General features: G+C 41.5%; 1 protein-coding gene across 1 annotated transcript in view; it reads left to right on the forward strand.

Annotated features, from left to right (window-relative positions):
- Positions 1-14,853, forward strand: part of RYR3 (ryanodine receptor 3) — a 593,263-nt gene that overhangs the window by 353,441 nt on the left and 224,969 nt on the right. The window contains exons 46-50 of the mRNA XM_084844796.1: positions 1,324-1,432; positions 2,645-2,765; positions 6,271-6,440; positions 7,376-7,596; positions 9,066-9,156. Coding sequence (XP_084700922.1) covers positions 1,324-1,432; positions 2,645-2,765; positions 6,271-6,440; positions 7,376-7,596; positions 9,066-9,156 — 712 coding nt within the window. The remainder of the gene's footprint in view (positions 1-1,323; positions 1,433-2,644; positions 2,766-6,270; positions 6,441-7,375; positions 7,597-9,065; positions 9,157-14,853) is intronic.

The raw sequence follows: 14,853 nt of genomic DNA on the forward strand, positions 1-14,853 counted from the left end.
GGAGAATGCTACAGTCGTAGAGCTCAGGCGCTGAATTTCAGCATCGATATCAGCTTTTGTGGAGAGATGGCTGCCAAGATTAGAAAAGGGATCGACATTTTCCAGCATCACACCGTTAAGCTGGATTGATGGTGCTACAGAGGGGTTGGTTTGTGCCTGCTGGTAAAGCACTTTGGTTTTTTTGATGTTAAGCGAGAGGCCGAACTTTTCATATGCTTCTGCGAAGATGTTTAGGATAGTTTGGAGATTTTCCTCTGAATGTGCGCAGATTACGTTATCATCAGCATATTGAAGTTCTGTGACAGAGGATGTAATTACCTTACTTTTTGCTTTCAGCCTACTGAGATTAAAAAGTTTTCCATCTGTTCGATATATGATTTCTACACCAGTGGGAAGTTTCCCTTCAACAAGATGTAGAATCATAGCAATGAAGATAGCGAATAAGGTTGGAGCAATGACGCATCCCTGTTTAACTCCTGATCCCACTTTGAATGGGATCACTTTGAGAGCCATTGTTATCCAAGATGGTTGCCGTCATGGAGGAGCCGCAAGATGTTCACATATTTATTAGGGCATCCGGATTTCAGAAGAATGGTCCAGAGAGCAGTACGATTTACAGTGTCGAAGGCCTTAGTCAGCTCAATAAACGCCATGTACAGGGGTTGGTTTTGCTCCCTGCATTTTTCTTGGAGCTGTCGTGCGGTGAAGATCATATCCACTGTCCCCCTGGAAGGCGGAAGCCATTTTGGGATTCAGGGAGGATGTCTTCTGAGATAGGTAGAAGGCAGTTTGCGAGGATCCTTGCCAGGATTTTGCCTGCTGTAGATAGAAGGGAGATACCTCGATAGTTTCCACAATCTGTTCTATCACCCTTTTTAAAGAGAGTCATAATTGTGGCATCCCTGAAGTCTGCTGGGATCTCCTCCCTTATATGTACTTACCACCCTACTGAACTACTGTGGATTGCATCCTGGGTGCTCACCACTACGTATACTGCCACAGGGAAGATCTGCAGGAATTTCAGTTGGAGTTTGTTCTTTTTATTTTGGTGCAAGTTTTAAAGAGAAAGAAAGAAAGAATGAATCAATTCAGTTTCAACATTCTGCCTTTGTGTCAGCTTGCTATAGGATTCACACTAGGAGTTTGTTCTAAAAAGAACAGAAGGTAACAAGCCAGCCAAACTCCATACTCCCTATGTTGCTGAAGCCAAAACATTTTTTTAAATAATTTTTTATTATTTTTATGGTGCCAGTTTCCAAATTCATTTGAATTTTCTGAATGAGCTCAAAAAGTATTCATGCCTGCTTGTTTTCTTTTTAGTAGCCTTGAAGAAGATGAGGAAGAGGAAGAGATAGTGCACATGGGCAATGCAATCATGTCTTTCTACTCAGCTCTTATAGATTTGCTTGGGCGCTGTGCACCAGAACTGCATGTAAGTGGTTTCCATCTTTATGCAGAAAAGGTAAAAAGTCATATGAAATACTTTGGTAAATTACCTTGAAATATTTCTGTTAAGCAATGTATGAGCTGCTTTATGGTTTCTCCATTAATATTTAACTCTCATGGTTTATCATTAGTATCTAATAAATAATTTCTGTTTACTAGAATGACAATTTCAAATAGGAAAACACTATTATTTATATATTTAGGGTCTTTTTATCCCACTCTTCGGCCAAAAAGATTCCCAGAGCAGCTTACAAATAACCAATAAAAGAAGGTAGTCCCTGCCCACAGGGGGCTGACAATCTAAAAGGTATGACACACAAGGAAAAATGAGGGAAGAGCAGAAAAATTCAGTCTTTCAGCAGGCTGGTGGAATGGCCACGCTTCCCCCACTCACCTCCCTCTGTTACAGCCTGCTGGAATGGCTGCTGGTGGTGACAGTTGAGGGAGGAGGAGCCTTCATGGGGGAGGTCTTCAGCAGGGCTGGTGGAATGGTCCTGCTGTCCCTCAACTCAGCTTGCTGGAATAGCTGCTGGTCTTCACAGCAGGGCTGTCCATTTAATATTCAAAAATGGAAGGTCAGAAAAGTATCTGTTTGGTCAGGAGAACCCCTTCCTGTGCATCTCCAGAAAAACATTAGTCCCTTTCTCTCCCTACTCTCAACGGAGCAGCCGTAGCACAGTCTTCTTTGCCAGAATATAGAAATGCAAGGCTTGTTGATGTCGCCAGCAAGACAAGGAGGTCCCCCTCTTCTTTGACTGGCACTAGCTCTGTTCAGGCATTCACCTGAATGCATGAGGGCTTAAAGTGGGTAGAGGGTTGGGGCCATGCATGCTGGCCCTGCCCCCTATGCCTCCAGGCACAGTGGCATCAGCCCCCTCAGTTCAGAACTTGCCATGTTGAGTCGGCAACGTGTGAAAGGGAATTCTACTCAAGTTCGCTTGAACATGAATAGAGAAGTCTCCGTGCAATCATGGGCCCTGCCTTCTCAGGCTTCCGGATCATGTGGAAAGTTCTAGTAATTGGTGCCAGTATCAGTACCAATATGAGTTCATATTCTTAGAAGAAGGAATTATAATTCTGCAGTTATTTGCATTTAAAGAGCAAAAGAGACAGGCAGAGTATTCTAACTTCTTTCACTTCTGTTAATGTAATATTTTGTAAAAAGAAGATAATGTTTTAATGCATCATGTTTTAACAGCTTATCCAAACTGGAAAAGGTGAAGCTATTAGAATCCGGTCAATCCTGCGCTCCCTAGTGCCAACAGAAGATTTGGTTGGGATTATAAGCATACCGCTAAAATTACCAACAGTAAACAAAGGTAACTGTGAGAGCAATCGTAACTGGGTTTGGGCAGGGAGCAAAGTGGCAGATTTGGGGCAGAGGCAGCTTTACTTGGGGGAATACAGGGGCTTTGCATACAGTGGATCTAAAGCTGCCTCTGGCCTGTCCTTGGAATGCCCCATTTCAGGGTAATTTACAGCTGTGGAGCTCTCCGTGGGGTGTAATGGGCATCTACTCTCCAGGGTAGATGTACCCCCTGTCGGTGGAGCTCCTCTCTGCCAGTGGAGGAGTCTTTCCACCACATCCTAACTTTCCTTGGATGGCTGTCTGAAGGGTTTAGGATTGCTCTTCCCATTGTTTTCCATCTTGAAAGCATTTTAAGATATTTTGACTAAATCTCAATCACTGTATTAATATGCTACCTTTCCACAGAATTGGTCCCAAGTTGGCGCACAATAAATGACAAAATAGAATGAACAATTCACTAATGAAGACAGTAATAAACAGCAAAAAAAAAAACATCAAACAAGATCAACATCAGGATATTAAACAGTTCGTGAATAATTCATTACATAGTGTTATCTACAAATTATGACATTTCTAAACAATTCAGTAAATAAGTTCAAAAGTATAAAATAACAACCTTTCAAATAATAGCAATAGTTCATCTCAACCAACATCTCAGAATTATTAGTAATATATAACAAAAAGAACAAGCCTAGCAACAATTATAAAAATAAAACGTAAAGCAATAACAACATGCAGTCAAATAATAGAGGCACTAAACTGTCAAAACACAATATAATATCACAGTAACTCTTTAAAAAAAAAACACCTTGGCAATATCGTAAACTCAGAGGTTTCCATCTGTGGCTTATGGCAGCTTCAGAGGCTGATTTCAGTTGTAGCTAAAGTGCAGGGGCAAAGAATTAGACCACCCTTCCCTCACACCATGGTCTCCCTGTTTTTGTAAACTACTCTGGAAGCTCCTCATAAGATGCTGAAGGGCACTATAGAATTTTTTTAAAATGTCAAGAACTCCGACACAGACCTCCCATATCATGGCATGTCTAGTCTGCCCCTGAACTTAGAATCCTGCCAGAGCACTGATAAGAAGTTATTAGTAATAAGCTATATATATTGAAGAATGTTTTTATGATTTTATTATAATAGTGGGTGCAATCCTATGGTCCCTGGCCATAGGATTTTTCAGATCTCCCCCTACGAGAGCAGAGGGAGAGGTCCGCCCTCAGAGAAAGAGATCTGACTTCGTAAGCCCCCTCCATGAGGCTGCAAGAATGTCCTTAGCTGGTGTTCCACCGATGTCAAAACTCCAACATCAGAGAGGGCAAAACAGGCATTCCAGGAGCATTCTGGGAGGGGCACAGGATACTCAAGATCCAAAGACCTCCCATTCCCCAGAACCTGCTCAGAACCAGAGAAAAACTATGCCAGGTCTGGAGCTGGGATAGTTTTCCCCCTCCCATTGAGAGCAACAGGAGGGAACAGTTTAAAAATAAAGAAGAAAATTTGTCATACAATTCCAAAAGTAATGGAAACGTGCAGTTTCCTCCACAATCCTCCCTGCTGGCACAAGTTGGCAGGGCATAAGAAAAGGTGGTCCCACGCCTCACTTTCTCTCTCTTTTATCCGCATAGCATTCCACTGTGTATTAATTGTAGCATACATTAATATAATTTGTTTAAACATTTTATTTTAGTTTATTATGACCCAACTAGAGTGAGTGAGTGTGTGTGTGTGTGATATTTTTTAAATCAGTCAATAAGAATACACAACAGAACATAAATTGTACCTATGACTAAAATACTTGCCACATAGATTACATAATAGAGCAGGCATTTATTTTACATAATTCTTCATGGTCTCTGTACAGTCTCATATATGTGTTCTCTGCCTGTGCCAGTCCATGTTTGGCACCTTCTAGACTTAGACTTGCCTTCTCTTCAGCTCCATTTAGCTGCTATATGGAGTTTGGATGGAGGATAGCAGACAAGAGAAAGGCTGTTGAACCCTTTCCCCTCTGGTCATTTTTCAGGTGAAAATCACGCATAGTGACTTTTTTTTACCCATGTGTGTGTGCATGTGAAGATATGGATGGAAAGAGTTAACCCCTTTCTGTCTGCCTTTCCTCCACTATGATTTACAGTCTATCCATGCTGATTTTGGCTTTGAAAGTGTTGAAGAAAAGATCACAGATCTCCATGAAACATGTAGTCTCCATAACCATAGAAAATGAAAGGCCTGCTAGGGACACTGAAGCAAAACTGTATTTTATTTATTTATTTATTTATTTATTTATTAAATTTATTAATCGCCCATCTGACTGGTCACCCAGCCACTCTGGGCGATGTACAACCCACCATAAAACAGTTTAAAACAATAAAATTTTATTTTGGAATTTCATTAGCAGCTCCAGCCAACTGATGACTTTTCAGGGCAGCTGTGGTTTATAAACCAAATCTAGGAGTTAGCCCTAGAGTAGAAAATAATGCAGATAAGTAGAACAATAGATTGTGGGAACCTTGAGATTTTCTGTGTTGGAGTCTTCATTGTGATCTTACCTAATCATAGGCAGTAAGTAGCAGCTGGTCTGAATAATCCTTTGAATATCTTACAGGTTAACCTCTTGTCTTGATTTCCAAGGAAGGGCTGTTCATGATTTTAAAGAACTAGAGAAATAAATAAACATTGGGCCAGTTTGCAGTCTCCAGCAGCCCACCGTTGTTTATTTAAGCCACATGGTGTGTGCAGGCAGCCATTTTAAACATTTAAGCTGCAACCATAGCTTGTCATGTCATCCAACCCAGCAAGGGTGGGTTGTTAGTGTGGTTAACAAATCACCCACAACCCTAAAACAGCCCATAGGTTCTGGCTGATTCGTTAACCACTCCAGCAACCTACCCTCACTGGGTTCAGATGACTTGACAAGCCATGGTCATGGCTTGAATATTCAAAAGTCACCCAGCACATGCCGCAACCCACCGTGGCCTAAATAAGCTATGGTGAGTTGCAGTGATCATACAAACCCAGTCATCATCTTAGTCATTGAGGTTGTTAATGTCTTTGACCACTATGATTCCATTTCCCAGCTTCACAGGGTGAGGGCTGTTACTTATATAGGCAAATGACACCACCCAAGCACAAGAGGGGGATACCAGAAGGCTTACCAACTATTTATTTCCACCACATATAAAGCTTTAAAGAGTCCGACTCTGTTTCTTCAAATTTCAAGGGCTAGACAACTGCCAAGTAATTCAAATTTTGTACTATTTAATCTTAACCATTTTACAGTGTGGCCATGAAACCCAGTGGAGTTGCGGGGTACTTGGATCTAGGGTGATATAGTCCCATTGGCTTCTGTGAATACAAAGTTATGAACTTTGGGATAATGTTAACCTTGAATCAGTTTAAATCCAAGGCAAGAACTCCATTTTAATAGGTTTGTGAATAGCAATTATAGAAAGCAAAACTGAATTTGTATGAGGAATATTTTGTACCAGGATAATTGGATTTCTTTTCAGATGGAACAGTCACAGAGCCAGACATGTCTGCAAGTTTCTGCCCTGACCATAAGGCACCCATGGTGCTTTTTCTAGATCGTGTCTATGGTATAAAGGACCAAACCTTCCTTCTCCACCTCCTGGAGGTTGGATTTCTACCAGATTTAAGGGCATGTGCCTCACTGGATACAGTGAGTATAATTTTTATCTTATTTTCCAGCAGTATTCAGGGTGGTGTACAAATTAAGATTTATTTGCGTAATAGTAGAAGCAATGTAGGGTATAAAATAGATAAGAGAATATGCCTTATTCTGCATGAGACAGAGTTCTGTGTAATTCAGAAGCTGTCATGCAACTTTATCAATAGAAGTTGGTCTAATAAAAGATATTATAGAAGACAGCTGGTATAATTTCATTGCTGAGAGTCTCAGGGCAGTATCCAATGCTGTCTGTGCACCATTGGGATGTGCTGCTGGCACAACAGGAAGCTAGTGCTTCTTAAAGCAAATGGGAATGAGCTAAAATGCTCGTTTCCAGGTCAGTGAAGCTAGTAGAAGGGAGCTACGGATGAGGAACATGTGAATGAGACATACATTTCAAGAAAATGGATCAGAAAAGCAGCATTAGCTGTTAAAAGGGGATGCTATGTAAATGGAAAGAAAAGACTAAACCCAACATAAATATCTAGATCTTAGAATTATAGAATATAGGAGCATGAAACGTTTTAGGTTATGCAGAACATTTTGGCAGGTAGAATAGAAAGACTGATGAAGAGTCCAGATGTTTCCAGTTCTAATAATACAGGCCTGTACAATTTCTGACCCACTGAAATGAATATAGCCTTCTAGCAGGTGCGTGACAATTCCTTTTTTTCCATCCTTTGCAGGCAAGGACAGGAGCTTTGTCCAGCTCTTAGTAGACTCCAACATGGCTGGTGGGCTGTTTGATCATAGGTTGTGCAGGCCTCCAGTGAAGGCTTATGCACAAAGCCTTTAATATTGAAATAGCATTCATATTGATCAGGCAATAATGTTCTCTCAACTAAAAGGCTTTTTAAACATCTTCTATATTTACAACATTCAGACTTCATAAAATATATTAATCCTTGCATATATTGTTTTTGCAGGTTTCTTTGAGTACCACAGAGACAGCTCTTGCTCTAAACAGATATATTTGCACAGCTGTGTTTCCATTACTCACTCGGTGCGCTTCTCTCTTTTCGGGAACTGAGCATTATGTCTCTCTGATTGATTCCACACTTCATACAATATATCGACTATCCAAAGGACGCTCCCTTACAAAAGCACAAAGAGACACAATAGAAGAATGCTTGCTTGCTATTTGCCAGTAAGTATCTATACAGTATCCTTTTCCATTTCATATCAATACACTGTCTTTCCAATACTATTCATCTTATATGCCTTGTCTGTTGAACCCTGACCACTGATTCTGACTCCATGCAGGTGTCAGTAATTAAAGGTTTTATTAAACAGGGTTATATTTACTTCTCTGGTGAGGAACTACGCAAAGTGCTGCAGCAGGATTTCTCCAAGTTAAGAGAGAAAGAGAGGAGGCTGGGTGTACTTATGGCAGGGGTGGGCAACTTTGGGGGGGTTGGGGACCACTTTCACTGCTCTGGACCCTCCCTGCAGGCCACAGTCCTGACACCACTGCACTGACGAATTCAGCAGCAGCAAAAACACAGCAATTTGCTGCTGAATTTCAGTGGCAAACTGCTACGGATGGTTAACATTGACAGATTTAGCTTATTTTTAAATTAAATCTGCCCTTTTTAATGCTCTGTGGTGGTTTATTGCCAAATTTGGCAGCAAACCGCCCGTGTTTTTGGTGCCACTGCAAATTTTGGCAGTGTGGTAGTGACAGTGGGTTCAGCACCAGGGGGTAGCGGACAAGGCTGCATGTTGCCCACCCCTGACTTAAGGGAACAATGCATGGTTAACGTGCCTGACTACAGCACAGTACACAGAGTGTGAGTGACATAAAATGGCGTTAGGTCATTAATTTTGTTCCTTAAATAAAAACATTACATTTTATCAAGTACAAAAAAAAAATCTTTGGCTACAGGAGGTGCTAGTTGGGAGTGAAGGGAGCATTGCTACTGCCCCTGTAATGCTTCCCATATTCCTTTAGAAGTTCATAGGCATAAATTCCTGATCTAAATTTGATTGGAGAGTAACGTTACTTATTTGAACATCTCTTCCTGAAACCTTTCTGAAAAAAGCTATGAATTTGGGGAGGCGGCAGAACTCCAGACCCTATGCCTGTTATATTGTTTTGTAGCTTCCAAGAATTTCATCACTCATCACTGCTCTAGAGTGTAAATGCAAAATTATTCAGGATGGAATGAATGGAAGAATCATGTTTACACTATGTGGGGATGGGGTTCAGTTAATTAAGATTTTATATAGAAAATCATTTGGCTTTTCTGTATGGTCAAATACGAGCCAATATGAAGCATGTCTTTTTGTTAGACTGTGAACTTTAATAAGAGATGAGTAGCGGTGAAAATGTATTTCCTTCTCAATTTCTCCTGTTCTGATGTATCAGGAATGAGAATCTTCCTGATTATATGTCATTGCTGCTCAAGAATATTGATCCTACCACCATCACCATAGAATGTTTGCATTGTACATGACTGAGTAGATCCTAATCACTCTCCTGTTTTCCTTTGAGGTAATCTGTTTTACAGAACACTTGCACTGAGTGCCTTGCATTCCAATCATGCCTGTAATTGCCTTGCAGTTTCGTCAAAGTATATGCAGATTACTAATTATGAATTTCTTTGTTAATTATAGTCATTTACGGCCTTCTATGCTGCAGCAGCTTTTGCGACGGCTAGTTTTTGATGTACCTTTACTTAATGAATACTGTAAAATGCCACTTAAGGTAAATATTTCCATTTCTACTAATTGCATGATGTGTGAGGGCTTTCTTTCCTTTTCGTTCAAAATTTTTTGGGAGGCTGTGTGACATCCCACTCCAGTGACTGGGATGTCAGCATCATCAACACTGAACGTCACTTTGTTAGCCAAGGAAATTTATTTTAAACCTTAACTGTGTATAAAGCATGCCACCACACTATAAACAATAGTACTTAAAAGAGTTTTCTTTCAAAAAGGGAAGGTATTGGTCCTTGGAGATAAAAGGATTTTTTGCATTTTAAACTAGGGCCCAGTTAAGATATTGTGAAAAGGATAAACTTCCTGCAGTTTATGGCCTGTTCACAGTGAAACCTGAAGCTGTAAAAATTGCTTACAGTTATGTTTTAACAGAACATAGGCAGATATGAAAAAACATTTTAGGTTCTGATACATCGTTGTGTGACTGCAGGTTGCAGATCTACTACTAACAGTACAAAAATAAAAGGAAGAAACTTTACCATAGGACAAGGGAAAGCAATAACTATAATGACTAGCCAATGGCTAATCTTGTGACTTGATTACTTATTTCTTGAACTCAAATGGAAATTATTAAGCATAACGTCTGGACTGATTAGATGAGTACAATCAGGTCTGAAGACTACTGACACCCCTAAACTAGGGCAATTATAGAGATAGTCAAGGCATCACTCATGCAAATTGCTGACAGTTCAGGAAATCAGTGAGCTCTCCGATAATCTCTTAAAGATTACAATTTTTAAAAATCTGAAATTCAAGGTATCAATGAACAAAGAAGCTTTGCAAAGATGACAGTAGGACGTAAAATGCAAGGTTATTTATTAAACTTTAAATAACTTTCAGTAACCTTTTAAATAGACTTCAATAAATCTCCAGATAATATGCCAGACTCCAAGATAGTTGTTGTTGTTGTTCAGTCGTTCAGTCGTGTCCGACTCTTCGTGACCCCATGGACCATAGCACGCCAGGCCTTCCTGTCCTGCGCTCTCTCCCGGAGCGTGCTCAAGTTCATATTCATTGCATCGGTGATGCTATCTAGCCATCTCATCCTCTGCCGTCCCCTTCTCCTTTTGCCTTCAGTCTTTCCCAGCATCAGGGTCTTTTCCAGGGAGTTTTCTCTTCGCATTAGGTGGCCAAAATATTGGAGCTTCACCTTCATTATCTGTCCTTCCAATGAGCACTCAGGGTTGATTTCCTTTAGGATGGACTGATTTGACCTCCTTGCAGTCCAGGGGACTCGTAGGAGTCTTCTCCAGCACCACAGTTCGAAAGCATCAATTCTTCGGCGCTCAGCCTTCCTTATAGTCCAGCTCTCACATCCATACATTACTACTGGGAAAACCATAGCTTTGATTAGACGGACCTTTGTCGGCAAGGTGATGTCTCTGCTTCTTACTATGCTGTCTAGGTTGGCCATAGCTTTCCTCCCAAGGAGCAAGCGTCTTTTAATTTCATGGCTACAGTCACCATCTGCGGTGATCTTGGAGCCCAAGAAAGTAAAATCTGTCACTGCTTCCATTTCTTCCCCTTCTATATGCCAGGAAGTGATGGGGCCAGATGCCATGATCTTAGTTTTTTTAATGTTGAGTTTCAAACCAGCTTTTTCACTGTCCTCTTTCACCCTCAACAAGAGGCTCTTGAGATCCTCTTCGCTTTCTGCCATTAGGGTGGTATCGTCTGCATATCGGAGGTTGTTGATAATTCTCCCAGCAATCTTAATTCCGACCTCTGATTCATCCAACCCGGCATTTCTCATGATGTACTCTGCATATAAGTTAAATAAGCAGGGTGACAATATGCAGCCTTGTCGTACTCCTTTCCCAATTTTGAACCACTCGGTTGTTCCATGTCTGGTTCTTACTGTTGCTTCTTGACCCTCGTACAGGTTTCTCAGGAGACAGGTAAGGTGGTCTGGTACTCCCATCACTTTAAGAATTTGCCACAGTTTGTTGTGATCCACACAATCAAAGGCTTTAGCGTAGTCAATGAAGCAGAAATAGACGTTTTTCTGGAATTCTCTTGCTTTCTCCATGATGCAGCGAATGTTGGCAATTTGATCTCTATCCAAGATAGTACCACCGTGATTTACAGAACTGACTTTAAAAATGTTCTGAATTGCAGGATTAGAGGAACCTGAGGGAGGGATCTTTGTGACAGTTACACTTCAGCGCAGAGAATACAATAGAAAAAGTGAATGGATATTAGGTTAATAGCGTGTTGGACTAGGACTGCATTATCCCAATGCCTTCAGCTATGATGCTCAGTGAGTGGTTTGGCCAGTCTTACTCTGGGGGAAGTCCACGTGTGCTTTCCTGAGCTCCTTAGAGAAAGGGCAGAATGAAAATGTACGTTGTTGTCGTCATCATCATCATCATGTGTTACTTGGAGATGATTTCTCATCTGTTAATCATTTTGTCCAGGGGAAATGCAAAAGGAAATGGAGGGTAATTTTTATAGAGAAAGGGGAAGTAAGGTAAAGAGCATGATCTTGCTAAATAGAACAACTGATCCAACTGATTTCCATGGAATTGATATAAACTAGATTACTTAGACTAGGTCTTTATTCCGTATTCTCTCCCTTTACAAAAAAAGAGAACATATTGAATTGTATGTTATCCAGTGGTGGCTTTGCACTAGTGGAAAGCACTTCTGCTCACTTAAGGTTTTTTATTATCCCTCTTACCCACTGGAGCCAGCCATACCTTCAGAAAAGCTGCTCCTGAGGGTTGAGGGACCCTCCAGAACAGTATGGGATATAATGTGGAGGGCTGCAGTAGGTAGGAGTCATTGCTGAAAATTGCATGGCTTCCCTTACATAAGAAGTGCTTTCTGCTAGAGCAAAGTTACCATTACATACACCCCATTTTATTTAGATAAACTTGTGTGTGTGTGCATGTTTTGGAACAAAGCCAGGGCTAACAAGAACAGAGGTGGGAAACACGCAGCCCATGGGCAGGCAGCATGTGGCCCTTGCCTGTCCCCACTGTGCCCCCATCCCCCCCGCCCCTCAAATTCAGAAAAAGAAAATAATTAAAAATGCCATCCATAGTGGCTTCAGAATGCCCAAACAGTCAAATTTAGCTCGCAAACACATTAATATTGACTCTTTTGGTGCTCTGTACTGCAACAGATGCCATTTTTAAAATTTTATTATCTTTTTCAGGAGCTATGGGGGCAAAAATGGCCCCCAAGCCTCCCAAACTTGCCCACTCCTAATCTAAAAGCTCATGGCGGCTATACTTAACTGGATTTTTAAGGTAACAACAAGATTAAAGTCAAATGCTCTTGACATAGAAAGCATTGATATCTATAATATTAATAAAATTATGAAACTCCTTTAAGTATTAGGAGGTACATTGAAAGGTCATATTCTCACTGTTTAGCTTAATATGAATTTAGTAATAAGAATAGTATTTGTCTAAAAGTATACTAGATGTTTCTCTGTTCTAGCAAGGAGGGTTCTACTGTGGGTTATATCCCACCACCACCCTTGGCAAGGCAGGGATCACAGATGTTTAGCCTAGTCCCGCCACTTGGCTCCTCCTCTCCAGTTTGTTCCCTGCCTTTGCCCAGGACAGAGCTTGTCTCATTTTCTCTCAACCTTCTGCTCCTCAACCTATTCCTCTCCTTTTTTTCCTACTAGCTTTTTGTCTTCTATAATACACACACACACACACACACACCTCTTCCGTTCTTCTATTATCTTCTTCTACTCTGCTCCTGAGCTCATAAGCGAACACAGAAGCCTGAAATACAGAGGACAAAAGACCATCAAGCATATCAGAATTGTCTGAAGAAGGTTCCACATGAGGATAAAGAACCAGAATACATGGCAGGTCCAGATCTCCAGCAAAGCAGCCGGGGCACTCTCTTGACTGTGTGGCCCAGCAAGATGAGCTACTTGATGCCAGGGACACCCATCATAACAGACTAGTCCCAGCCTCCTCCCACCAGATTTGTTCTGTGTTGAATGCAGCATCCGTCCGTTCCACTCCAGAGCCTCCTCCTCCCCTCTGCCATTTGGAGACCTGCTCAGCCAGTCTTTCTGAGGAAGAAGTCGGCAATGACATTGGAAAGGCACTTACTCTCCCACCTAGAGTTTGTCACAGTCACATAAGCCTTCAGTAGGCCATTTTGTTAATAACAGGGGGTGGGGGTGGGAAATGAAGCTGGTGGGTCCCTCATATTTTCCTGCCCTTTTCTGGATGAAATGGAAGATTCTACTTCTCAATGCTGTGTTGCTTGCGAGGGCCACCAGCAGACTTTGGCTGCCATTATCAGGAAGCAAACTCAGTCATTGCCTGACAAGAACTTGCCTCCTCTAATCTAGCTAAAGAGTCAGAGGTGTTTCTCTCCAAAATTTAGGAAGCCATTTTGGCAGCACACTCTAGCCAACCCACTCTTTCAGAGAGGCCATCTTGTCCCAAGACAAGGATCCAGCTAACACTGTCTTGTTCTGAGTCATCTCCAGCTCTGCCTAAATGCAAAACGTGCACACTCCAGACCAGATCCTCATTCATCCCTAGACTCAGGTGATGATTCCCCCAACCACAGAGCCATTGTTAGGGGGAAAGCTAACAAAGAAGGGTCTGAAAGGGCTACCAATACAAACGCAGATCATGACTCTCCCAAATCTCCATCTAAGCAGATTGACTGGTCAAATAAAGAACCTGGGGTTGGTCAGACACTGGTATAGCAGAAGAAACCACTACCATGAGAAGGTTAAATGTGATGATTTTCTTCCTCTGTTGGTAAAAGCTATGCCAGCCTTGCAACCGGAAACACAAGATTCCACTAAGACAGCTACATGAGGTGCAGCACTGTTTTCTGGACCTAAGCTTACCACAAAGCTTACCTTTTCCATCGCCCTCTGAAAAGTTGGTTAAGGCTGCACAGGTGGCCCAAAGATTTTATGCACTGCTTGAAAAATTCACGGAACCATTAAAAGTGACCCAAGTTGATGCCCCTGCGGCAGCTCTGATTTCTGATGCGGTGGCTTCTAAGAACGGGGATGTTTCCCTAGAAATCCAGGTGAAGGATGGTCTGAGGCCTCTCTTAAAAGAGCGCATGAAACTGCACTCAGGACCTTATCCACAACTTCATTCTTCACAAGGGCATCCATCATATGGGTAGCGAACCTCATGGGCAGCAAGAATCTGGATAGGTCCACCTTGTTATCGCTCCCTAATCATAGCTGTACTAAGGCTATGCTTTCATAGCTGATGCAACAAAGATGCTGTCATCTACACAGGCCACTCCATTGCAGCTGTTGCAGTAGCTTGATGTTTTCTGTGGTTGCACCATTGAAGCATTGATACTTAACTCCAGAGGTAATTTGGCCACCAAGCCTTTCAAGGGAGTATACCTATTTGGGGAGGAAGCCCTGAAGGATATTCTTGTGTCCCCCTTTCTTTGGAACTCCCTGCCCCTGGAGGTCAGGCAGGCACCAACACTGTGTTGATTCCAGCTCCTCCAGGCTGTTCCAGGAAGCATTTCTTAAATGACCAGCTATGGTTTTTATTGGCATTCTGTTCTTAATTATTTTAATATGGTGTTTTAATATTTTATCTGTTTTTACTGGTGTACCTCTTATGTTCAATGCTCTGGAATCTGTTTTAGATAGGGAGTGGTATATAAATGTTGTTAATAAATAAATAATAAATTAAATGAAAGATAAAAGAGAGCA

This window comes from Heloderma suspectum, chromosome 1 (genome assembly GCF_057233095.1).
Source record: "Heloderma suspectum isolate Gila_16-S chromosome 1, 16-S_ref, whole genome shotgun sequence".
In the NCBI taxonomy this organism is placed as follows: Eukaryota; Metazoa; Chordata; class Lepidosauria; order Squamata; family Helodermatidae; genus Heloderma; species Heloderma suspectum.